The sequence below is a fragment of the Pelmatolapia mariae genome, linkage group LG22, assembly GCF_036321145.2.
Source record: "Pelmatolapia mariae isolate MD_Pm_ZW linkage group LG22, Pm_UMD_F_2, whole genome shotgun sequence".
NCBI lineage: Eukaryota > Metazoa > Chordata > Actinopteri > Cichliformes > Cichlidae > Pelmatolapia > Pelmatolapia mariae.
The window spans coordinates 30,988,470-31,016,000 of NC_086245.2; the positions used below are offsets into that span (position 1 = coordinate 30,988,470).

General features: G+C 39.4%; 1 protein-coding gene across 3 annotated transcripts in view; it reads right to left on the bottom strand.

Annotated features, from left to right (window-relative positions):
* Positions 1 to 27,531, bottom strand: part of ptprua (protein tyrosine phosphatase receptor type Ua) — a 245,385-nt gene that overhangs the window by 12,510 nt on the left and 205,344 nt on the right. For 2 of the 3 annotated variants that reach the window (XM_065471328.1, XM_065471327.1), the window contains exons 18-27: positions 25,543 to 25,615; positions 23,604 to 23,680; positions 21,054 to 21,071; positions 17,964 to 18,000; positions 12,260 to 12,357; positions 9,804 to 9,920; positions 9,489 to 9,643; positions 6,213 to 6,348; positions 4,112 to 4,261; positions 2,585 to 2,899 (exon numbers count right to left, since the gene is read on the bottom strand). In XM_065471328.1, the coding sequence (XP_065327400.1) occupies positions 2,585 to 2,899; positions 4,112 to 4,261; positions 6,213 to 6,348; positions 9,489 to 9,643; positions 9,804 to 9,920; positions 12,260 to 12,357; positions 17,964 to 18,000; positions 21,054 to 21,071; positions 23,604 to 23,680; positions 25,543 to 25,615 (1,176 nt within the window). The remainder of the gene's footprint in view (positions 1 to 2,584; positions 2,900 to 4,111; positions 4,262 to 6,212; positions 6,349 to 9,488; positions 9,644 to 9,803; positions 9,921 to 12,259; positions 12,358 to 17,963; positions 18,001 to 21,053; positions 21,072 to 23,603; positions 23,681 to 25,542; positions 25,616 to 27,531) is intronic. The other variant, XM_065471329.1, reaches the window with a different exon arrangement.

Below are 27,531 nucleotides of genomic sequence, written 5' to 3' on the forward strand. Positions count from 1 at the left end.
TTTATTAGCTGACAATATAAGGAGTGTCAGCATGGCAAATGACAAACACTCAATTTCTGTGATTTCAGTTTTAGCAGTGCTCATTTTTAAACAGTAAAAAAAAATCATTATATTTGTATATCGATATAAGCAATCATCGAGTTTTAGTTTGTGATGTCATTTCCAAATGGAATTGATAGAGCTGATTGCAGCATTCCTGTTTATTGTATTTATCTGAATGCTACTCAGATAGAATATTTTGTCTTTCTTTTGACTGGTGACTTTATTGTTTTTTATCTATTTATTCATTTTATTTCAAAGTGACACATTATGCCATTAAACGAATGAGCTATGGCCAGCAGTTTTTCAGGTCCGCTCAGAAGGAAATACAAAAGAGTAGGAAAAACTAAAAGGTCCTGAAAGAGGTCTGAAAAGGGGCACTTCCTGCTATTCATGCTCCCCTGATGCTACACTCCGAATTTCCTCCGCAAATCATGATATCGGTGCTGTGGAACTGATTTAACTGCAAAATGACACAGGCAGCAGGCAACCTCGCTTTCACTGGAAAACAAAAATCTGGCAACCAGTTGAGTCAAGTCTGCTGCTGCAAAGAGACGTGTTGCAGATGAGTTGTACTCATCAGTGCAGATGAACTCAGAATGACTGCAGTCTGTCTGCATTTCTAAACTAGATGATAATTATTTGCAAACCTGCTTGAGAGTAATTTCAGTCAGTCAAGTTGGATTCTTTAGAGTCAGATGGCCTCCCACCAGGTAAACTGTGCAGTTGCCTTACAATCAAAAATGGTCGCCCAGAGTTTAAGCAGGCAAAATCCTCCATATCTGGACACTGCAACTACTTGCAATTGGTCTCCGACAGCAAAAAAATTTAGTGTAACAACCAATTGTTTCTAGATGCAAGAAGGTTGACATCCTATTTTTTTCTGGTGTTACTGAGTCATAGATCAAACAGTTTTTTCCTCAGCTTGTCTTATATTGCATTGGGGGGAACCTGCTCTTAACCTCCTAGGACCTGGCGTCCACATATGTGGACATCACATTTTGGGTTGTCTAGACCAAAATACTAAATTTTGCTCTACAAGGGCCTGATATCCACTTACAAGGACATTATTCTGCCACTGTTCTATCAAAATTTAAAATGAATGTTCTTATATGTGGATCTAATTTTTCTCAGAAACAAAAATCAGGTAAAAGAAAAAAATCAGGCAATTCTTTGTTTTTACATTCATCAGGTCCCAATCAGCCCAAATAGCAAAGAAAAATAAAAATGCATGCCATGAAAGGGTTTGGGTCTTAGGACGTTAAGACTGGAAACCTTTTGAGGAACTTTGATTAATTCATCCACTCCCTTATCTAATTCAGGGTCACAGGGGGCTGGAGCCTATCCTTGTTGTCGTATGGTGAACCTAATATAGGCACAGCACAGAGCAGAAAATTCTGGCATACTACTTCAAAGGCCACCCTAAAAGTTTTTAAACCCCACAAGCACTAATTTCTTTGTAGGGTAAAACGATCTCTTCAAAAGCTCCCAGCAGAAAGAAACTGGATGTGCTGCTCCAATCTTCAGGACACCTCGGGTTGTTGCTGTGAGAATGTTTTAGCTCTACACGTAGCTTTTTATTCATGGTGTGATCAGCTTTAAATACAATTGATGACATTACAGTGACATGAAAGAGTTTAAAAAATTTTTACGGCAGCCTTGTCTCACTAAAAAGCCCAATCCATTAAAATTGGGAATGACAGTTTGCACTGGCTGGACGCTGATATGCTTGAATTTTGACAAGAGTGTCTGTTAGAATTATTTATCAAAGCAAAAATGCTTTTCACAACCCAAATTAAGTTCATCCGTTGATTTTTTTTGTGAATGATGTAAATGTTTTATATTTTGATGCATCTTTTAAAAATTTCGTTTGGAAAACAAGGTCGCTAAGGTCCTCGAATTGCAGTATCTGAAATAGAAATGTTTCTCTCTTATATATAACAGTAAAAGTGCTCCTCATCTCTGCTGCTTGATTTCTGAGGTTGGAGGAAATGCTCCTTGCAAGCAGACTTAAAAGGGAGCTTGACAGCGCTTTAGTTTACGTCGCTTTTTTCTGTTCTTTTTCTCTGCTCTTCAACTTAGTGCTTGCCTTGCAGTGCTTGGAAGTGGTAGAAAATTGGTCCTGGCATTCTTCTGACCCTGCATCTTCTTTAGATAATAAATACATTTCACAGGGGAAAAGCTGCACTGGTGGCAGCAGTTAAACCTGACTGTGCTGAATAACAGAAAACATAAGATAAATTATATAGATACAAAATAAAACCAAACACCTCTGTTTTTGGACATAAAATGGGTTTTTTTTGTATTCAGGCAAAAAGAAAATTCAGTATTGGAGTAATATGTATATTTGAGAGTATGCAACTGTATGGATTAATCAAAATCCTGCTGTATTGCAGATGTTCTCAGACAGTGAGACTTAATCGCCCATGGCTGAATTATAAGTTGCAAGCTGATGAGTTAGATATTAGAACTTAAGCTAATAATAAAATTACTTCCCCTTCCATAATATGTGTGAACGGTTCAGTCTCGGTCCCTTTTCTCTTACCCAGGCTGAGTTGGACTGGTTGAGCTGATTGAGCATCACCACAGAGGTGCAGCCGTAGTCATACACGAGCCTCCAGAAGTCGGTGGTTGTGCCGGGCAGTGGGTGTGGCGTCACCACAAAGGCAGCAGGCCGGAGGAAGCTGTCTGCGAGCGCTGCATTTATGTAGTTGCTGCTCTCTCCCTCTGTGGTGACGAGAAAGGCCAGCGAGCGGTCCGGGGGCAGCACATCCATGCTGCGGTTCTTCTCTCGGTTTCGGGGCATCAGGGAGATGCTGCACTCCTCCACATCCAGGTGAGGAGTCACAGAGTTCAGAGTCTGGGGAGGAGGAGGAGGAGGAGGAGGAGGACCGGGGAAGGTAAAGGAGAAGGTAAAGGAGTGTGCAGAGAAGATAATTAGAAAGATGGGCGCGCGTGTTTGAGAATGTTTCCACATTCTAGATTGGGAGATAAAATGAAACACTAAGAATAAAGATTGTGATAAGAGGAGACAGACGCAGCGAAACAGAAATGGGATCAAAGAGGGATTGACAGAGGCAATGAAAATGTTCTCTGCTCAAGCAGCCTCACTGTCAATACCTGACAAGCATACCTATCTTAGAAAACTTTAAAACACATTCATTATCAGTTTAAACCCCCACAGGGTTTAATAGGTAAAAACACATTTATTGCAATCTAATACACTACGAAAAGCATATTATCAAGGAATTGGAAATTGAAAGGGAACGATTATCTAAGCTGCCAGATAGTATTGTGAATGATGCCCCATTGGTTTAGATGAAATGAACAGAACTTGTAACCATAATATTGCATTTGGGAAACAAGTTGCCGTTATGAGCGGGGAGCCGGGTTCTAGGCGAGAGATTCTAATTATTCTACCCCTACACAAAGGTCACCGATCAATAACACATGTATAAAGAAAAGCAACAATACTACATAAAGAACAAATACACAATGTGGATTTCAATCTCTAACGTAAAGCTTCTAGTGATGACTGAGTGATTTCGCACATCAACATGACGTCCGGATGAACAGAACTGACTTTCTGGGATTTCCTCACCTGGACGATCGAGGATGCATACGAGCTGTTTGTTCGACTGATACAAAAATCAAGTGTTTTCTGTTTTGGAATGTGGTAGTGAGTGTTCAGACACCTTCCATTGGAGTTTGTGATAGTTTTAACTTTTAATAAGTAATTTAAAGTGTGAAGATTCTCAGGCAAGTTCAGAAGTGTCTTTTTTTCCAACTTCTAAGTGGGTTTAAATCTTTATGGGTGTTTTGTTTTGTTTTTTTGCCTTTTGAATATTCATTTGTTGAACTGATTTAGGTGAGAAAAGGATCCAGAACAGAGATTCAACAAATATGTGCCTATATAGACAACAAAAAAGTAAAAACTGCTGTTTTGCTGTGATTCAGCTGATTTCACAACATGCATAACATGTGAATTTTTAACTCTACCCCAGTTTGAAATGAAAAACGATGACAGTAATCACAATCCCCAACCTAAACTGTCATCGTCTCTCAGTATTACCTGAAACTCCTCCTTCAGCTGCGAACTGTTGCTCTGTGAGTCGACCTTTAGCATTTCTTTGTAAGTGAGAGCAAACTCAGTCACAGGGATGGCAGTCTCTCCACACAGACAAGCCTCCAGAATGGCATCGTGGATGAAAACATACTGTTCCTGAAACACACACAGAGGGTAACGCATTCCCACTTTTCCCAAGTCACATAAAACCCCTCCGTCTCACCAAAGAGCGCCCTCACTGTTAATTGCCCACTCATCAAAAACAATGCTGAATTTAATTAATGCTGTTGACTAACAGTCAGAGCCGTTCAATACTCTTCACATTACCGTGCCGACACTCGGGTATTGTTTCCAAGCAGAAAAAAGTGTCCATAAAATGGGGTAAAAAAGTCCAGCAAACACACATCAGAGGAGCTAAACACTGCCCACACAAACCATTTAAAAAAGTCACGAGCTGTGCAATTAACGAGGAAACTAGGAAATCTGTTTTGATGTTCAACAAAACAACAGATCAAAGAGCTGAGGATACATTCAGAATTACAGACATAAAACTGTCCCTCTTCCAACTTATTTATCATTTTTAATATGCTCTATAATTGTACTCATATTTAACTGGTAGACAAGCTGCAGCTAAGAGAAGAGATGAAATTAAAGGGAAATAAATACTATTGTTTGTGTATTTACTGTGCCGTCTCCTATTCCCGACTTATTAAGAAGAGAATGACGTTCCAACTTTTAATAGTTTTATTTATTGCGGTAATTAATGTCTTTCTCCCGCTTATTTATTTGAAGATTGTGAGTTCACTCTAAGCACACTTTGAATAAAAGAACTGTGAGTTGTGAGTTTATTTATACAATTAAAGCAAGGATTTTAGGAAATGAATTAATGATATTTGTCTTTAATAAAAGAAGTCTGACACTGGTCTTTTACACTAATGTAGCTGCTTCTTTGCTAATTCAAAATAATTACATTTTTAAATATATATTCAGTGTAGAATCGTTTTTGCATGAAACAGTTACAGATAATATAATTAGTTAAAGACAATACGTCGTACATTTACATAATTAAATAAATGTATAAACAGATGGGTGTATATGTGTATACACTATTTCCCTACATTTGGCTCCGTTGTCTCAAAAGTTGGATGGACAGTATTTTATAGAAATAAATCAGAGCTATAATATATATACAGCAATGCCTTGAAGGTGGCTTTTTACTTGCTTTACTTCTTCATATTAACAATCATTTACATTTTTTCTTTCTTCTTTAAAAAACTAATTCTTCCCCATATTTTTATAAAAGTCAGACAGCATGGTTAATCACTTAATTTGAGCTGTTGCAATGACTGAAAACACCTGAATTCAAAGATTAAGACCCATGACCCATCGCCTTTATCCATGCTACTTTTTTTGTCAGTTTGGCCTCAATCAGCACTATTGCAGCTGGGCTCTGAAAAAAAAAAAGGAAATGAAATGAAAAAACAATTTGTAATTTGTAAAGTTAGGCAGCTTTAAAATGTTCTATCAATAACTAATATTACAGTTGAAACAAAAATGATTTATGTTTATGAACTAATTGTGGTAAATATTTACTACTTATAGGCGGTATTCATAATCATCACCTTTTAAGGTGACTTCTAACTGATAAAATTGGATTTTTCAACTCAGTTTGCTGTCTTAATGTATGACATGCTACCACCAAACATTAGAAAATTTAATCCCAAAAGGTTGATTCTGTTCATCTGGATGTAACGTTTTCAGTGGGAGAAATGTTTCGTGACTCATCCAAGTGACTTCTTCAGTCTCAGCTGACTGCAGGTTTCCCCAACCTCATAAACAGTACATTTGCACAATGACTGAAACCAGCCCACTGAAGGAACAATGGGCTGGGAGGTCTGATCATTATGCAAATCCCACTGAAAACGCCACGTCCAGATGAATCTTTATTGAAAGAATACAGTTCTGATGTAAATGTGTGGAAGGAAAAAATACAAAAGATGGAAAATATGGGCCACCAGCAACTTCCTGCTGTTAAGGCTAAACCTGTGAGCTTCTGTTAAAGCCATCAGCATGGCATCTCTAACCACATTTCCGCTCTCCCACTCACTTCAGTCTGGATCATGTTGATGCGACGTGAGCAGAGGGTCTTAACACAGTTGTAGATGTCCACCACTCCTTCACACTCAGCCATATCCAACATGACATCTAGAACGATGTAGCAGCCGGTCCTGCCTGCCCCCATGCTGTCACAGAGGAGAGGGGAGATGGATTAAAAGGCCTGAATATACCACTGAAAAGAAAAAAAAACTCAATGGGGATCCTTTCATTAATAAATGAGATTCTTTAACTCGTGTACAAATGGAGCTTTTGTCCTGCAAATAAAGACAGTGGATACACTAACCTTCTATGTTCTATCATAGCTTGAAGTTTCAGTTAGTTGCAGAGTGCTGAAACATTTAAACATAGGCCACTCTGTTCTGGCCTATGCTTTGCTTTAACACTGCTGTAAAGAATGTTCAGATGTCTGTGAATGCTTCAGCTCTTTCTAGGTAAGGCTTAGCTACTTTAAAACTGTGCCTGCACTGGGATATCCTAAACCGCTGGGATATCTTATACCCAAAGAAATATTTGTCTTCATATAGCCATTGCTCTTCCACTGAAAGGAAAAACACTCTCAGCAGTGCGCCAGTGTTGTTAAAAAAGTATCACTTATGATAAAACGGAAAAGCATCGCAGCTTAATCAGAATCTGAAATCCAAGAGAGGGTGTACACTGGCAGACTGGGCTAAAATAAAAACAAACACCAAGAACAGATCTCAGCATGTTGGTGATTATTACAAATCCAAAGTGACTCAGTGATATTTACCCCTGCTTATATTTCTCACAGTTGACCTACTATACAGTGCTGCTATTTTGACAGTTGAGTATTTTGGAGTGACTTGGTGCCATATAATACACAGTACGATCAGGTTATAAAAGGCAGACAGCATAAAAATAAAACTAGCTGTTTTTTCATATGATTGAACTAATCACAAACTCTCTCTCTCACACACACACACACACACACACACACACACACACACACACACACACACACATACAAATGGCATTCCCATTTCTTGCTTTGTTCTCTCAGAAAAGTACCTGACTGGCAGTCCAATAATACAAAAAACAATTGCAAAAATCATGATTTACTTTCTGGGGTGGCTGTAGCTCAGGAGGTAGAGCAGTTCATCTACTAAAAGGAAGGTTGGTGGTTTGATACATTGCTGCTCCCAGTCTGCATGCCAAATATTCTTGGGAAAGATACTAATCCCAATTTGGTTCTCCGATGTATCCATATGGGTATATATATATAGAAAATCACTCAAAGTGCTTGTATGAATGGGTGTGAATGAGTGAATCAGGCAAGTTGTGTGAAGCACTTTGACTCCTCAGGTAGAGTAGAAAAGTGCTACGTAAGGTCCATTCATTAACTTGACACTAACAAAACAATAGACATAAGTTTCAGACATGCAGTTCCTGATAGTGGAATTTTCCATCAGTGACTTACTTGTCTGTCTGTATGGCTGTATGTTTTCCTCAGGACTGAACAAATAATACAACTTGTCATAAATCCATTCTCTAGCTGTGTTGGATTATTATTTTGTAAAAAGTAATTGTGAACAATAACTAAAAAGTAAAAATGTACTATAATGAACTGAGACACAGGTTACCCAACTATCTGTTTACAATAGAAATATAGCAACCTTTGGGGCCATTAATAATGGTAAACAACTAAGAGAATTCTATTCTGATGGTTTTGGTCTTCAACATTTTTTAAACTCAGTCCATGATTAAAGGTGTGGCTGCTTTGAAATCAAGTGGGTGGCAAAACAGGAAGCTGTTGCAGCCTCAACTAATTTGAGGAGACAAACTAATGGGCCAGTGCAAACTGGGTTTTGGCATAAATGAAGTCCTGTCTGTTTTTACAAAAAGAGTGCAGGGAAAGTTTGTGTGCAGTGGAAACTCAGAGATTTTTGTGACTGACCCTGTTGCATCGACATTTCTCTGAGTTCCTGAAGGTGCAAAATATAGTGTGAATTTTTATTGTATAATTGATATTTAAAACCAACTTATCACTCAAATATGGTCACTTGAGGTTAAAGAAGAACTAAGATGTGATGGCCAAAACACTAAACATTAGGCTTTAAAACATTCATTCATTTCATTTGTGTTTCTCATTCATTTTTCTGTTGTGAGTGATTACATACGGCAGCTACTTGTGTACACACACACTGGATTTTTGCATTCAGACTTGTTTGTTGTAAAGCTGTTTGTTACTCAAACTGGCATTTAATTGATTCATATGACATTTTTTTGACTTTCATCCGGCATCTTAAGCACTTTAGGGATCCCAGGTGTTAAAATAAAATAGATTTCACTGGAGCAGAGCAAGTCATGCTCAACTTTAAAGTGAAGGCTGTAGGACCAGTTATACTGCACGTCATCGCATGTTATGACAAAGAGGTAGAGACAAAATGAAATAAAAGCATTTTCAAACTTGGTTTCGCTGTGAAGTATTGGCACAGGTTTGCTGTTGTCAAGTTCTCTAATGGACTTAATAAGCTGACAGGGTGTTACCATAGTTACCAAATGATTTGCACGAACAGAAGCTATGTCACTTATACAGATGGCTTATTATAAGATGCACCAGAGTTGTCTGTGAAGGTTCTCAGTCATCCAGGTCATCGTAGTCTAAGGAGCTTGGAAAGAAAAGCGTCTGGTTTTTCAAGCAACCTAAAGAAGTCCAGACGCTTTTCTTTCCAAGCTCCTTAGAATGCACCAGAGTTCAATTCACAGCTTTCACAGCAGCCCTAACAAACTGTTGGCAGTGTTACATTAGCAATTTCTCGACAGTAGAAGTAAGTTAATCGTGACTGTAGCATGACAACTTGATCTATATTTCTTTCTATATTTTCTATGTTAAAAAAAATGCCCAAATGGATCAAAAAGAAATCTGTGAGCAAAAGCTTCTGCTGCAGGTCTAATAACAATTATTAGTCGACAGAAAGCTTAAAAAAAAATCCTTCCCTGAAAAGCCAGACGCTGTCCTTGTCCGCTGTGAAAAATCCTACCACCTGCGTCTTTGTGAATGTTTTCTGGGTATGTGTGAAGCATTTTATTTTATCAACACTTTTGTGCTCTCCACAACACAAACACAGCATAGAGAAGCTGACAGTTATTTTGAGAAATGCAGAAAAACACAAACTGAAGCTAAAAAAAACAGTGCAAACTAAGCGCACTGGAACATGTTGAACATGGCGTATTTACAGGAGGGAGTATTTACAGCCACCATATCTGTTAGGCAATTTGCTTAATATCAGGACAGAAGGGATGTTACCTGCAGTGGACCACCACAGGTCCAGCATCAGGAGGAGTCGAGGCCTTGACCCGGCGCAGGAAAGCCAACAGGCCCGTAGCGTGGTACGGCACGCCGTGCTCGGGCCAAGAGGTGAAGTGGAACTGGCACACTTCGTGTTTGGCAGGGTAACCTCTCTAAAACAAACAATGAGTCAGGTGTAATGTGAAGTGATGATTATAAGAAGTGAAATGGCTGAAATAAAAAAGACATGAGAGCTGAGCTGCTGGGTACAAATGACGCACACTGGCCACACTCACAGGTTTGATATAAAAATAATGCAAGAGTATGACTCACCCTCTCCATGGCAAAGGTGCGCACAGTGTACTCTGCAAGTGTTTCAGTCTTCAGCAGTGTTATCTTGATGTCACCGTAGAGCTCTGTGTCATCGGGCCAATACTTACAGCACTTCATCTGAACAAAGAAAGTTCAGTTACAGGTTAAATATAGTTAATGTATGGCTGAATTAATATAACCAGGTATTAATTCAGTTCAGTTCAGTTATAATCACCTCACAGTGCTTTATATCATAAGGTAAGGAAGCTACAGTGACAGTGAAAATCTGACGTCCTCTATGAATGAACACTTGGCGAAAGTGGGAAGGAAAACCTCCCTTCTAACAGGAAGAAACCTCCAGCAGAATCAGGAAAGAGAGAGGCGGCCATCTGCTGTGACCGATGGGGGTGATGGCCTCTACATCGTCAATGTGATTTTATTTCTTAAAAAACACTAAATAAATAGCACAATATATTTTGAATTGTACAAAAATGCTGGATGTAGAACAAGTTATTAAAATAAAAATCACATTTATATTTCTTTATTTTATTTTATTTTTTATTTGATAGAAGGTTTAATAAAATTAATTTAAAATTGATTAATTATTTCACAGTTCAGGCTTTTATATTTTTTTGTCCCTGTTAATATGTGACCCTGGCCGACACTTGCTTCAATGTGTGATTGGAAAGTTATTTGAATTTCACAAAAAGAGATGCTTTATGTTTAATTTATGCTTCTGGAAGGGAAACAACTGCTAAACTGTAACTTCTATTCTAAAAGCCTGCTTGAAATTTATTGCAGTTTAAAAATAGTGAGAAGCAATCTGTGGAGAAGATTGTGAGGTACTGGCCTTTCATTTATTTTCATGATTCAACGCTTTCTTTCCAGTAATCTGTGATGCCAACAGTCTATTGAAATGTACACAATATTAAAGCTAATTTCTAACACAGCTAATTTAACTAACAAAACTTGCTAGCTAATTTAGGATCCAGAGACTGTAAAGTTAAGAAAAAATGAAAACTTAAATATGATCACTAACCTGAGCTGACACAAGATTTTTGTTTACTATGTACTGAAGTAAAACATTACACTAAAGCAATGTCAATCTAAATGTTCTTTTTAACTAAGCATAGTAAGATTTGCTACAGACTCAATCATATTTAGGGTGAAATACATATTAATATAAAATAGGTCAGTTACACACAAAATATTTAACAACCGCAAACAGTCAATTACTTTACTAGTTAAGATATTTCTTAGGTTTCAATAGAGCAACCCAAGAAAACTACTTAGAAAACTACCTAATAGCTCAGCCACATGAGAGTAAAAATGGGATGGCAACCTCCCTGCAATTAGGGACAAATTGCTGCCCAGAAATTGCATTGAATTTTTTCACATTCAGCGAACAATTGCAAGTAATTTCTATGACCAAACGGTTGCCCAAAGCCTGAGCATGCGGCACCCTCAACTTCTGGGTAACCACTTTCGATCGCAATGTGAGTGACAGTGCTACTTGCAGTGCCACTTGGACTGCCTTCTAATTTATAAAATCAGACAAATCAGTCTGAGCCAGTCTCTGCTGATGACTGCAACCCTCTTTAAAATTGGGGACTCAACTTAACTGGTTGCCAGCTGTTTGTACTCTGGTCGCATTCCTATATAAAGGCAAAGTTGTGGAGCACCTGTCTGCACTTATGCCATTTTGCAGTTGTCCTGCAGAAAGTGCGTCATACTTTGTGGAAGAGTTTCTGAAGTTCTCTCTCAACTATATGAGGTTCTGAATTTGTACAGTTAATGTGAATTTCTGTGTAGATTGCAACATGTTTGCAACAGATTATTACAGTTCACTGTTGTATTACAACAAACCAAATTGCATGTAATCAGCAATTTGTTCTCATTCAACTGCAAACCAACATGTCCTCATGCACCAAAGCTGCTCTGAAGGTGTAGATCATGTGCCTGAGGAACCGTTTCAAAGGCAAAGAGATCACTGCAAACAGTTTGCAGTAAGTTTGGTTGTGCTGTGGGCTGTTTTTGCTGGTGTGACTGTAGTATAACAGTTTGTGGTATCCCAACAGTATGCCCTTTTCTGTTCACTACTAATAATGCTTCCCTAACTGAGGTATCTTTCCTAGTTTCTTTTATTGTAGAAACTGTACAGTTGCTTTTGTATACATTTTGAGTACAAACTGTAGCTTTCTGTATTCAGCAGATAGGAAGAGTATAAGAGTCTACTGTATTCCAGTATTTCACCATAGGCCTTCATCAACATCAAAGCTCTGACCTTGGACCACAGCCACCAAAGTAAAAGGTGATCACTCATGATCAGACAGCTGCTGCCATTTCCTCCCACAAAAACAGAGCGGAGCAGCTCTTCTAATATATAGCCCTTGATAAAGGGAACTTCAGAATCCATCTCTCCATTCATCTTCACAGGCGGCTAAAGAGGTCACAGGACAAAGGCGAGGGAAACCTACCCTGCCCACCTCCACCAGCTTGGTGATCATGACAATGCTGAAGCAGTTCTCCTGCCAAACCATGCGCCAGAAATCGTAGATCATCTCTTGCTTGGGGCCTGTGGAGGAGGAGATACGCAACAGAGTTACAGGTGGAAGAGTGGAAACAGGGAGGAAAAAAAATCAAGAAGAGAAGTTACAGAAGGAGAGAGGAGGATATGGAAGGAAGAGAGATGAGCAATAAGTCAGAGAAAATAGCAGCAATAACCATCAATGTACAGGCAGTGTGTAATCCATGCCAGGGAATAGAGTAACAATGTGTCATTCATGAACTATTGCCCGCTCTCTGTTCTAATACTACGGAGAAATGTCATTTCAATACACCCACAAATCCTCCGCCATTGTGCAAATAAGCTCCTGTGTTGCCTTTCCCAGGCACCAGTGGCTGACACAAATCACAGCTTCCAGGAGAAGATGACACTTTCATTGATTTCATTACACTGTTGTGTTAATAATATCACAAGGTCCTCCTTCATACTGACTCCTCTGCCAAACACACTACATGTATTTCAGCGAACGAGGTGTCGATTCATTTCAGCCCACACAGTTTGTCTAACAGAAATATCATCTTCTTTCATGTAACTGCTCTACTTGTCTTTGTATGCAAAAACATTCACATAGTAATTTTTCCTGTGTAAATCTGGGCCCAAGATCACAACTGAACCTCACAGATACTTAAATCATCAGGCTGATGATATTTGACATTTTCTATACTAAACAATGAAGAATCACTACTACTAAGCTATGACTGCATAATCAGATTCTTACACATCTTAGTCCTCTTTGCATTGAGCTTCACTGCTGTCCAGAAAATGTTACAAAACATGAGTGGGCCACACTTTGGCAGTGGTTAACAAAAAACCCACAAACTACACACAGCTTGAAATTCTCTTTAAAGCAGCAAATAATTTTTTTTTTTTTAAAAAGCTACTTGAAATACCCCTAAAATGCAATAACTTCCTCGATAAAGTACATATTACTCAAATCTTGAGATATATGTAGGAAAGAACAAGCACACACGAGGTGAAAAAAATCCCCTGAAAGCTGGGACTAACACAAAAACTTCCACTGAGGCACATATGATAATGGACTTCAAGATTGTGAGTGATGCTCTTAACTTTGTACTGTCCACTTTCTGCCGTGGCCAAACAAATTTCCCACGTGTGGGACTAACAAAGGTTTATCTTATCTTATTTTATCTTCTCTAATATCTCATCTTATCTTATCTTATCTTATCTTATTTTATCTTATCTGACCTTCCAGTCCGTCCATGCAAACTCACTGGCCACAGTTCACCAGTGTTTGTCTCAGCAGATTCACAGATTTACTGGGAAATAGAAATACAGATGCACTGTACGTGCGGGTGATCAGAAATTAACTTTCTGTAATGGTCATATTGATTAAGCCTCCAAATCCTTTTAATAAAGTCCTGCAAATGGATTCAAATATTCCCCTTTGACTGTGATCTAAAAACGTAGATATGTCAGGTAGTTTCATGTCCTGACACTGAGATTAAAAAGAGCAGCCTGACTGTTTAAAGTCAACTGTGTGAGAAACAACAGTGTGTGATATGAAAAAACATTGATCACTTAATCGCTTGCTTAGAATGCAATGTTCTGGTTGGAAGCCTTGGGTCCTGGTATTCCTGCAAGCATAATTCCATACAACCCTCCCACCCGAGCTCCACCTCCTGGATCAATGACTTGTCGGCAGCGGAACCCTCCCAGCAGAGCAATGTGCCCCCACATAGTGGAGAAACTGCTGAGGTAGAGTTCAAGGAACACAGTGAAGTTTTTTCCACAAACTTAAAGTAGTCCAGTGGCCCTTAAAGTTTATATCTGAAAGAGCTGAAACAATGAATGCTTGTACACACTGGCTGCCAAAAAGGCACTTCAAAAGTCCGTCCTGCTAATGACCAAAGGAGAGAGAGAGGGCAGAGAGCTCCAGGTGTTTTTTTTTTTTTTAAATAACTCTAATTTGTGTAAAAATTAAATGAGAAAGGCAATACAGGGTTTCTGAGGCTTTGTGTTTCAACAGATAAATAAATAGAAAGAGATATAAAGCAGTGCTTGTTTTCACAGCTTTTATTTGCACAGTTGTGGAATCAAAAAGCATGCCTTTGACTACATGCCCCAGGGCAAACATGCAAAGACAACAGGAGGAGGAACAACGTTGCTTGCCTGTTAAAATCAGAGCATGACAAGAGCTCTGGCTTTCGTAACAGCAGTGTACTGGTCTGTATTGATTCCAGTCAACCCAAGGTGAGTCAGCTCCAGCCTGAGTACGTTTTAATGTGCGCACGTGGGCAGCTACTTTAACCACTGTTTTTCCTCCTCCTTACAGGTTATTCATGGCTCGCCCCCCTGTTAGCGATTGCTGCAGTCTTATTTTATGTGTATTAGATATGCGAGATGATAATTTTTCAGCAGTAGGAGAAGCGCACTAATACATCACCAGAGGGAGGGGGCAGTCAGGCGAGAGATGGATCATGTTTGATCCCAGCAGCTGGGTAAATCTGTATGCACGGCACAACTTGCTGCCACTGTGGACCGGAGTTTGTGGAGTACACTTAGCATTTCTCCTCCCTGTCTGCCTCTCCTATCACCCGTCTCCTCCCGCTCCCCTGGACATAACAGAGAGCTAGCCCAAAGCACCTGCTGCAAGAGCTCAGCTGTCTTACGACTCATCTAAGATACAACAAATCAAACCCAACACATCGCCACAGCTGACCACCCGGGGCTCACGGCACACGTATGCACAGCATGATGCTAGTGCAGAGTGTGAGGGGCAAATTGCAGCTTTAATGATGAGTCACTGTATGTACACTCTACAGTACATGAGTCTCACAGCTAAAGTAATGCTGTTACCTCCTCAACTATAACTTATTTCCATAGTGTTATTTATAATTTCAGCTAGTTTTACATTTGACATATTTATGAATTGATTCTGTTTCAAGGACACAATTTACTACCTGGGCCCAAGTCCTCAATTTAGGTTGATGGCATTTTTTTAGTAGAAAAAGGCAAACGGCTTAAACATGAATTGAGCTGCGGTTTGGGGAAGGCCTCGGAGGGGACTGGCAGCAGTTCCCCATGTACTAATAAGAAGTGAAAGAATTGATAAAGGGAAGGAAGGGTAGGGCCCAAAAACAAGAGTGAACAGCTTGTAGAATTAGGGGGGGTTGGAGGCGTGGTGCCTCTCCTTAAGACCTGCTAAAAAAAAAAAAAAAAGTTTTGATGTCTATCGCTAATTTCTTTCTTCATGCCTTCATCACAACTCTATAGGAGAAGAGAAAAACAATAAGAAATTGTATTTTTATATAACAACCATTTAAATTGAATTATGGCTTGAAGTTATGCATGATTAAACTTAGTTCCATTAAGTTCATAGTGACACAGGCAATTATAGCTGCTAGTTTTCATTAAACTTATATTTAATATATTCTAAAAGTAATTTTCTCAACAAAAATATGGCTTGCTTTGTGCTGTAAGTTGCATTTAACAACTTACAATGTAAAGCGCTGATAAAGTCTGAGGTAAAGATAAAGTCTAAGGTTGTCAGACCTAAGGCTGGATATCAGAGAATAACCAGTTATTTTCCAATTTAATTTGAGCATCAACTACAGAGCTTGGAGCTATTTTTTTATTTCTCCATCAATGACAACAGAAAAAAAAGAATTTTAAAAGTGTATCATATTTGTGCGAGACTGGAAAGTCAAATTAACCTATGTTAGGTTAGAGCAGGGAAACAAATAAGAGATGATCATAGTTTAATGGATTCAATTAAGCTTAATAATATTTTTGAAAAAATGGCACGATTATTCTTTTTACTGCTTTTTTCCACAATATAGTGTTAAACCAGTGTTGCAAAGATGCTCCGACAAACTAGTGTTTTCTGTTGTGGTTCACTACTTGCAGAGCTGCAGTATAAGTCAAGTCAAGGTGAACACACGGAAACAGTTACAGGTAAGAGTGAGGATCCTGATCTGTGTATGAGACAGAGGGCTACACAACCTTATCTATGCGGGATAGAGTTTTAGTACAAAGTACATTTAATTCAATTTCAATTCAGTTTTATTTATACAGCCCCAAATCACAACAACAGTTGCCTCATTACATCACTACTCTCTATTCTCTGGATCAACAGGAGTTGGTGGAAAATGTCCTTTTGTTAACATGTCAGGATTGTAACAGTCCTGACAGAACCATCCTTCTACTGAACAGAAAACTCAGAAAATATTTCCGAGTCCAAAATCGCTCCCAAAATGCTACATAAAGACAGCTGTGTATTTACTGCCTTATAGACATTTATAACACTATAGGATTGCCCAATTTTAGGGTGGATACATTTATCAGGATTATTACTATTATTCTATAGTGTCTTCAAAAATTCTACATTGGAACAAAAAGTTCTTTCTAAGAATAATACAACATGTAGCTCCACATTTTTCAGCAGTCATGACAAATCTCATTTTCTGGTCAACATTCAGTGAAATCTGAACTGTCCCATATTCAGCACAGGGAGTGGTAAATGTGCGACTTTGGAGATGCCGTACATTTGACTTGGTTTAAAAAAGGAAAGCCCACTGAACTGGCTATGATTATATTTGGCAATTTCTGGGATTTTGTTGTGACATGATGCCCCTGTGAGGGGAATTGCAGTGGAAAACTCTGCATATTTGCATCTGTAAAGTGAAAGTGCTAAAGTAAAGGTGCTTATTGGTCTGCCCAGCTGTTTTAATAAACTCATAGTTGTTTTAAAAGATTTATTTTGGGGCATTTAGCTTTGATTTTACAACAGGACAGTAGAGCAGACTTGAACGGAGGGAGAGTGGGTGAATCGACACACAGGAAATGAGCACAGAGCATTCATTTCCAAAATAAAGGAACTCCTCTGTTTCATTCTTCAATTCATTCTCATGCTCATTTTGTGAACTGATTTTCAACCACATCTTAACCCAAAGTAAATTTTTACTTCTACTTGAAAGTCACACTGGCACCCCTTCCACCTCCCGCCTGCGCCCGTGTATGCACGAAGAGCAAAACGTTAAAGAAAGAGAAGGAGAGAAATTTTCAGAGGTTACTTTTGAGAAGCGGCAGAACTGAGAGCAAAGTGAAAGATGGGAAGAAATCAGAGGGGGATTACAGAGTGAAAAACACATTCAGTGAATAAACAGGATCAGAGTCGGCAGAGAACAGAGAAAATGTCTTGCTCTCTCTCTCTCGCTCAGTGCATGTCTCTCTTTCATTCTGTCTCGCTCTGAGTGAGGGTGTGCCTGAGTGTGCCGCTTGGGAAATGCAGCCTATATAGTGTATCAAAACTACATCAGAGAGATGTTGTGCCACACATGCAGATGGCAGGGAGGAGAGAGACGGAAGCAGAACTTCAGACACAGCGACACTCAGCAGTTTACAGTGTCGGCTGACTGACGGGTACAGTCGGCTGCTCTGAGAGCGTTTCTCACAGATGGAGGAAAAGGCTTGTTTGTGGTGGAAATCCAGATGTGAACGTGATGCAACACGGGCTCCTTGTTGTTTACACATTATTAATTCAGCTAACTCATTTTCATATTGTCAGCTGGGCTGCTGTTGTGCAAAGTGCGCTGCAAACAATCTGAAATACCAGCGGTGACACACTGCTGCTGGGTTTCGTGCCGTACACTCACCTTGAGTGGCAATGAAGTGGTTTGATCGCTGGTAGCCCTGTGGGACAGAGAGTGGAGATAAGAAAAAAAGAAATCAGACAGAGGGTTAATAATTACAGGGATACATGATAATGTGAACTCTGGGACCAGCTCGGGTCTTGGCGGGAGGCGGTCTGCTCCAACTTTGACTGAAGATCTTTCTGAGAACTAATCTGTATGTGTGTGTGTTTGACCAGCCAAAGATTCTTTGGACTGTTTTTGGGCCCTAGCTCTGGGTGAAGAATCTCACTTGAATTATAATGCAGGAAATGGCATTAATTCAAGTTTCTCTCTGCCTGTCTCCGAGCCAGGTCATTCATTCCAGAGCAAGGGAGCTGCATTTCAAAGGCAGCCTAGTGTGTGCTGCTTTGCATGCAGCCTGGGCTGCTGATCAAAGGTAGATTGACAAGTGAGCGATCTTCAGCTCTGGGAGTAATTCTACCTGAGTGACACTGACTGATCTGGCTGTCTCCTTTCTGCTCTGCTTGGCATTAGTGCAGTTATGATACAGTGTGCACGGCCTGGAAGGCTATTAGTGGCGTTCTGGCCCTCCACCAGGCAAAGACCTGTGTGCTGAATGCAAAGTAGTCGAGCATGATAGATCCCCAGAATTAAGATTAGTGCGCTCTCTCATGAATCACAGGTAAAGTGATTGCAGCCACTGTATTCAGTAAACATTTGTAAAAATACTGTACAGACACACACAGAGCGCAGTCCCTGCAGCCCCTCGAGCTCATATACATGTATGCACTACTGAGCAAGCAGGAACACAAATTACATTCCATAACTGTCATGCCGGAGAGCAATGCCGAGATGGATGGTCATCGCTACGAAAGACTGCAGCGAACCCATTCCCATGAGCCTCTGTTGCCGAGTTTCCCCTGAGCTGACCGGTTTCCTGTCTGTCACCTTGGCAACCACAGTTTCCAACAGCAGGCAAGCAGAAAAACACGAAGCGATGTGAATTCACAATGGATTGAAAAGAAAAAGTAAAGACATGCAGACGTGGAACGCTTATCAATTCCATCACAATAAGACGGAAAAAACGATTCTCAGTTTGTTTTGCTTTGACAAATTTGGCTCGTTCCAACTACAACCTGTGACAAGGAAAATCAGGCCTTCGTGAAATGAACTCATATCCATCATGCATCTCAGAACTGCGTATGAGAATCCTGTAGGAACTTTAATCATCCTCGCTGATAGCAGTCAAGGATGTCAGAGAGATTTTTGTGTCCTCCTTTTAAAACTGTGAGAATAAGCAATTCAGCCGAGACCCACGGCCTGCATTTGTAAAGCAGTTGCATGAGAAACAAAATAACAGCGGGTGTATGATGAGCTACTTAAGCATGAATAAAGGCTAAGTATATATTTTAGCAAATCTTGCTCATATTATATTCAATACTTTGCTATTGTATTTTAGATTCTAGGGGACACAAATTATTCCTGTTTGAAAGAAAACCACAAAGAAACATCCTGTGGAGTTCTTTGTGTAAATGGAGCAATTACAGTACATCCCACTCAAAAGCTGCTACAAGATGTTTGCACCAATCTTATCCCGTTAACATCATTTTCCTCATGCTGGTATTGGTAAATAGAAAGCCTTTCCTAGAAAATGTATTTCTTTTTACTCTAATCATGTGGGCAGCAGCAAAATGTGAATCGCTTAGCTGGCAGTTAGAAGTCATCTCCTACTGTTGCATGTGTGTCCTGCTCTCAGCAGTACTTCGAACAGCAAAACTGCATCTGCCCATCAATTCATGCAGAGCTTTCATACATGGTTGAAAATTTGGACAGAACTGCCCTTATTAACTGCAGACTATCATAACATTGATGATATATGACTGAATTTCGAGGTGTGGATTCTAAAATTGGATCAAACTACAATGTTGTCCATCTGTTCTATCTGTCCTGACTCCACTGAAGTATCTTCTCCACTGCAGAGTAAATAAATTCTCTAAATAAATACTTTAAAAAGGCAGTTCTCTGGCGCTTTCAGGTAAAAACTGCCTGCAAAATGTAATTCAGATAAGTTCTCGCCACCACTTAAGCAAACTCATTGTTCTGTCAGCGTTTGATTTGACAGACGTGTCATTTAGCGTTTTGATTTCTGAAGAAGTTGTGCAGCTTCAGATGCTTTTGTAGCTATACTTCAGGTTTGCTTATTGCCATGAAATAGATTTGACATTTAGCTAATATGGATGATTTAAGACTACTTGACACAACACACGACAAAACTGTCAAATAACATTTTCACATCTTTAATTACAATATTCATCTTTTTTCTTCTCCTGACATAAGCCGGTGTGTGATTAATTAACCCAAAGATGACTTGCTGTGATATGAAACAAGGTCGCAGCAGTCAGATATTGTAAATTAACAAAAGTCTGAGATTTTATATAGAAACGGGTCAGAGCCCAGAGCCAGACAGCCCGCGAGGCTGCGACAGCAGAGATGCATCAAGCTCGGCTGTTTCATCAACATGTGGGCAGGCAGTTAGAAAGCTTGCTATTTTGGTGTGCTTTCGTGGCTTACTACCAGGTTAGCTTTTAGTCAAGCCGACGATGACATCTATTTTGTGAAGATAATTGGGGGTTTTTTTGTTTTCTAGTGTGATCTTGCACCTACTATCTTACTCTGAGATGCCTGATAAATATGGGCTCTCATACTACTGGAAAAGCAGGGTTTTCTTCACTGTTCACTGTCACTGTATATATTTACAATGCCTCCTGTCATACCGTGTGTGTATAAACATGAGCTTTGACCTCGTCTTTTCTCCTCTGTAGTATTCTATCAGCCATTTTATACAAAAAAACTGAGACTGATGTTAAGCAAAAACTCCAGGTGAGCATTTGACTATGGATGAGACTGCTACGGTCAGTTTGGGAGAAAAAAGTTAAAACTCAGAGGAACAGTGAGGGCTAAAAGTGGAAAGGCTCAGCAGCTCAGAGAGGAAAAGCGAAGGAGGATCTGCCAGAAAAGAAGAAGAAAAGCCGTGGAGGGCTGGCAGGGAGAGCCAAAGGGGGCAGCATGAAAAGAAGAAGATGGAAAGCAGAAGAGAAGCAAGATACTTACTTCCCTGTTTATCCGAATCTAAGAGATGCCAAAAGGTTGAAAACAAGGGAGGGTGGGGAACAGAGAGAGATATAGAAGGAAAGTAGGGGAGGAAATAAGAGCTAGTTAATGTGATTAAAGACCAGAAGAAAAGGGTTATGAAATGGTTAGAAAGCAGTTTGCACTGGAAACCTGTGGAGAGAATAATGTCCAGAAATCTTTAATTTCCATGTTTTTGCGATAAAGGCCAACTCTTGTTATATAGCAACCGCAGTCTTTTAGTCATTTGTCTTGCAGGAAGAGAATGGGTAGTTCAATCATACGTCTTTACTTAGATTGTTAAAAACGGGCAAAAAAGATAAAAGAGTGCAGCAGCAGGTCATCATCTGAGAGCAGTAAAAACCCAGCGTTATCCAAGCTCTTAATAACATCAATGACACTTTAATAAGTTCTGCAGAGAAGGAGGGGACATGGTGCCTCAGGAACTACAAAATGTTACTCAATACATGCTATGAATTGTTCATAAAATTGCAGTGAATTCAGAGATTGCATAGAAGTTATGTCCAGTCTGGATAAATTCTTATGTAAAATTTGTGTGAGAAAAAAAATGAAGAGGGTGGAGTGGTATATATGCCATAACCACAGTTTTGCCTTAAATTAATAAAATTGTGTTGACTTTTTAACAGTCTAATGTAACAAAGATACCAGTTTTCTTTTTTAGGCAGAAGATACAGTTTCTCTGTTAATTTTATGGTGAACTAAGCTGAGATCTGGGAACACAGAGACACTGCAAACAAAGTTTGATACAGCAACAAAACTAGTCTGAAAGTCACAGTTTATAATAAAACTAAGCATTTGGCCAAAATAATCTTTACAGGTTAAAAATATCATTTTGATTAAAGGGCTTGTGCATACTGGTGGATTAGCCATTGCAGAAATATCAAATAATAGTAATTACCAATATTATTAATTTTGGGCAGCTGTTCCATAAACCGTACATTGGATGGTGGTTTTAATACATTTGCTAAACACTGCATGTACTGTGTTACTATTTGCAGAGTTATTGCAAATTGAGAAAGCCAAAAACTAAATTACATTCTAAATGATGCAGCTGAAAGTTGAATAAACTAAGCTGATGAAACCGGAATTGTTCTTTAATGGTGCTTTGAGTACCATGCAAAATAATCTTGGTCAGATTGCCTTCCCCAGGTGACGCACAATGATAAGCGAGACAATGATAAATATGGTATATTGAGCTTTTTGCTAAACCAGAATTTTATCTCGAGCTTTTTGATTGGTTTGCTCAGTCATTCTCAAACTTCCATTTAATCAAAAGCAACTAACTGTAACTAGAATCACTTCCCGAGTGCCTAACAGAATATCAAAGTCCGCTGAAATTTAATTGCATCTTTTGGAGTTACATCTGTCAGCCTCGATGGCAAAAACAAGGTTCATCTAAAGATTTTACAAAATAATGTCGTGTCTTGCTACCCCTGCAAAATGAAAGACATGCAAATGTGCACGTGAATGAGTGAGAAGACTACTAAACTTTTCAGTTTAACCTTTAAAAAAAGCAATGTTCCATTATTCCAGCCTTGGCCTCCTCCATGAATCATTTGGAATCATTTCACTGCAGTATTTTGAGCCAAGGGTCTTGGCATGACATGCAAGTGGTGCTGTAGCCTGCACAGTTAATGGCACAAAGGTCCTTGGAACACTCGTTCTAATGGAGCCATCATGGAGCACTAAAGGGGATGAAGTGGCCACACACAGTTCTACCCGATGGGACTCGCGTATGCTGAGTCAGGTGACCACAACCACAAATCTGCCTCTTACATTTTCTTTTGTTCACAAAACAACTGCTAAAACAAAGGGTGCAACAGAGCAATCAGCCTATTATACGGGCTCATATTAAACCTGAGATTAATACTTCAGCAGACTACATAAAGGGAAGACTGTGGAGAGCTTTTTCAGAGTCCCCTTGAAGTGACCCTTCTATTTATGAGTGAGCAGCAGAGCTCACAGCCTGACCTGCGCTGAAGGAAAAGTCCTTCAGACACTGTTGCTCCATCTAATGCAAAGCTGCAGAGATTGCATCTCAAGGGAGAGCAAACTGCTGCTGGGACTGGAGAGGCTCCCTGAGACACTCACTCGAGCTGAACTGTAGGTGAGATCACAATATCTGAAAGTATATGAAAGGATCAACTGAGTTATATTGGGTCCAATTTCAATGCTCAATATTGCCTTACAAAAGCACTTGGGCGAGGCCTGCTGCTCAGAGCTTATAGGCTCTTGCTGGAACTTTAGAGATATAGCGATAAAATCTCATTTCAAAGCCAACATGTACTAACACACATAGATATTATGGTACGCTGTGGATGTAGTCATTAAATGATAGTTCGGATTTAGCTGACAGCATGGGGAGGTGACTGCTGGTCAAGCGCCAGGTTAACAAAAACAATAAAAGACAACTAATATGAGCTCTTAAGGCAGAGCTGTAGGATCAGCAAGGCCAGAGATGTGGGAGTATGAGGTGACGCAGAAGGAAAAATAAAAGTAAAGGTAACTTACGTCTATGTAGTTGGCATTGACATAATCGGAGCTGGGATCTGCAAGGAGGGAGTGGAGCTTGACTCGATGACGGTCATCTACAATGCATAAAACATCACTTATCAGTATGTAGAGGTATTTGCATCCAGTATATATATAAGTATTTTAGTGTTTGATTATTATCTCAGTCTGTCCATTTCCAAAATACTGGAGTACTGATTCTCCACCTGAAGGGAAGGAAGTGTGTTTATTGGTTCGTTTGACTGTCTGTTTGCATGTTTGCTAGCAGCCTAACATCCAGAGTTTTTGTCATTTCCAGAGTTTGTGTGATGGTAGAAACCAAATTCAAGTCAAAGGTCAAGATCACACCAAATGTGAAAATCAGTAAAAACTTTATATTACCCACATTTTTTTATGGATCACCTTCAAACTTCACAGCAATATACCAGGCCTTGGGAGGCCTGAGTCTGTAGGCTGGGTAAGCATTTGACCTTGAGCTTCATTGTTAGCACTCAAGGTCAAAGCTGACCTTCAAAAAAAATGTCAAGAAACTATATCCGGTAATATACCATATCAAAGGGCACGGAGAGAGCTGTAGAACAAACTTTTTTTCATTATGATCCCATATGATGTCACAATCACACCATAGCAAACTGACATCATCATGTTCTAAATTTGAGCATTCCTTGCTTGTTATTCATAGTACATTTATCCTTTTTAGTTTGAACGATGATTTATACAATTAATAAACTGTCAGGGTTCAGATTTACCTTTGCTGGGTCAAACAAGCCACTGGTGTTGGGTATTGGTTAGCTAATAATAAAGCTATTAATAACTTTATTTCTATAGCATTTTTAAAACACACAGTTACAGTCAAGCGAGCATATTCATACATCCAAACACGTGGCCTAATTCATTCCTGCATACACACCTGTACACACATATTAGAAGAACAAAAGACCAACAAATAATGCGTGAAAGATTAAGAGAAGCCAAACTATAGATATAGGGCGTCAGCAGTCAACAGCCAACCAGCCTGAGTCGAAGAGAAGCTGGAGAGGCCACCTACAATTATAAGCTCTCAGTAGCTCTGCTATATATACGCAGGACTCTGGCCATGTAGGGCACAGACATTTGGACAAATATTAAACAGTTAAAGATTAATAACTGCTTCAACAGCAACAGTGGCAATTACTGTTTTAGGACCGATTGATGATCAAATGCTCTGCATATATTTTTCTGGACTACTTTCCCATTCCCCATGATTACATTTGCATTGCCTGGTAATATATTTTGACTCATCTGCCATAGTGAGATAGAGATGCTGCTGCTGTGCTCACAGTGAGTCGCTGTGTACTCTTTCTTTCAAAAGGAGGAATGAACAATATCCAGTATGCCTCCTTTACCTAAACTATTGGTTTAATAGAACTAAGCTCTACCACTAAAGCAATGGTTTACCTGGATCAGGCGGATGCTGAAAACGATTGAAAAATAACAGAGAAGGATTAGGAGGAAAAGCAAAAGCAGTCGTGACTCCTGCAGATTGCAGTTTCCTCCATTAAGAAGCTTTATGACATAAAAGTAATTTCTGAAACTTTTGTATAAGGGCTCTGAAAAATACAATAAGTAAGGCATTTAGTATTCCTCCTATAGAGGCAAACATTTCAAAAACATCATTAAACACACGGTTAAACAATCAATTTTAATTAATCATACCTTAATCACATATTTAACAAGAATCAACAGCCATTCCATTGGGAGTAAAAGCAATTACTGGGCACCTCTGGCTGACTCACAGGATACAGGCAGTGGCATTGTAAAATGGTGATCTACTTTACAGTGTGCATATAAAAAGAAATGGTAAGGTATGCTGTAACTTACAGTAAGGAAAAAAAGTGGAACACACCCAAGCCACGGCACAAACACAACTCAACACATGGCTCAGTACACAAATACTCACGGCTTAGCAGGCTATCGTGCCTCCCTTTGGTCTTGTCCTTCTTTTTTGTGACATCCCAGCCGTCGAAAAAACTCTGCAGATTAAAGAGAAACAAAAAGTTTCAGAAACAGAAACAACAGGCAGGGACGATGCGTCTTTTGTGCTTCTTGACACTCAGAATGGGAACAACTTTGCTAATGCACTCCAAAGTGTTACCCTAAGGTCGTCTTAGTAGCTTCAGTGTTATAGCATCTTGCCAAGTCATCAAGAGACATCTGCCACAACATAGCGGGGCGCGACTGAGGCTGAGAGACGACATGCAGACGGCGCTGAGAGATGGCTGCGGCCTTGGAAAGGAGAAGGTGGCCCTCTGCAGTCATTCTCATTCTGAACACAGTGTGGGACTCGCTGCTTGTAGAAGCGGTTGCTATATAATACCTCGGTGTTAAACTGCCAAACTTGTGACAGCTGTTTATGACACCCATCGACTAAATCTGTTGGTGCAGTGAGATGAGTCATTGAATCTGAATCAATACTATAAGCGAGCAAGATGAAAATAAATAAATAAATAAAGCATGGGCCTGACATGAGTGGTGTCATATTCTTTTGCATTTTAAAAACCAGCCTGATCTCTCTGCTGTATCAGTGGGCACATCCAGGCTCTCATACTGAGGCACGCTGCCTCTCGTCTACAGCAGACCGATCTCTCCCGGGCAACGGGTGTTGAATTGGTACCACCTGACATCCGAGGCGAGCAGGAGAAGGAAAGATAATCGGAGGATTATATCAGTCACTGACATCACCACTGGTAATGACTGGTTTAATCCTGCTTAACAAACCTATATTTGTCCAAAACTCCTTGTAGATTTTGGAAACAACATTCTGTTGACCTTCGTGGAGATTTATTCATTTCTGAAAGTATTTGTTTGGGACATTAAGGATTCTGGACTAAAGAAAAAAAAAAGATAATGCTCGGAAATAATAGGAGTGTTTGAATGCCATTATATCAGGTTTCACTGACTCTGCCAGCGTAATAAGCGCAAATGACTCTAATCTTCCATGTAATTTTCAATAAAATATATATTTTGAAAACTTGCTGAAAAAAGACATCTAAGGACACACTTGGGATTAAATCTCCTGTTACTATCCCATAATCTCATGGCACTGTATGGCAACTATGTGGGAAATGGGAGCCATTCTTCCTTGAAAGTAGTTGCCCCTGACTATATGAGTTCTGGAAATAAACGGAAAAATTCCTTCAAAATGGAAACATTTTGGATTTCCACGTTAAAAACCAATAAACCTCCAGCAGTGAAAGATGAGCAAGACATCCTGCTGCAGTATTTCTTTCATCTTCTGATTCTCATATGAGTTTACTTTATCTCCAGTAGTTAGAAGTTCCTGTCAAAACTTTTGGCAATATTTAATGTACATTTATTTGGGTATATATGATGATAGGAAAGTGAAGGAAGAGAGTGGGTGGATGACTTGATGTAAATGATGAACTCAAACCCAGGCCTCTGCAAACAGCCTTTAGCACCGAGTGTACCATATGACACACAAGTACACGAGATTAATCCTTACTTATTGTTTAAGATTGAATAACTAAGTATGATTGTGTCTTTTTAGATTCATCATAAATAGTTTTTAAATATTAGATGGGGGATAAAACAATGTACTGTCAAACAGAATTATTCCCACTGTATCTTTAGGGTTTTTTTTTTTTTTTACTTATCTGTACATAGGACACACACTCTTCGTTCCATCTATGGAGTTATTCTATTTATTTATTTACCTGTAATTCTGACACTTTGAATTTCCTTGAAATGGAACTACAGCCGTGAAAGTTTTCACAGGACTTTCTGCAGTCTAAACAACTAAGTTCGCCCAAAGATGCAATAGCTTGTAGTGCCACCTTTAGCAGCAGAACTTGAAGTAACTGTTTTTGTATGACTTTATCAGTCTCTCACATTGTGAGCAGAGGTCGCTGAGGTTTGCAGGCCTTCATTT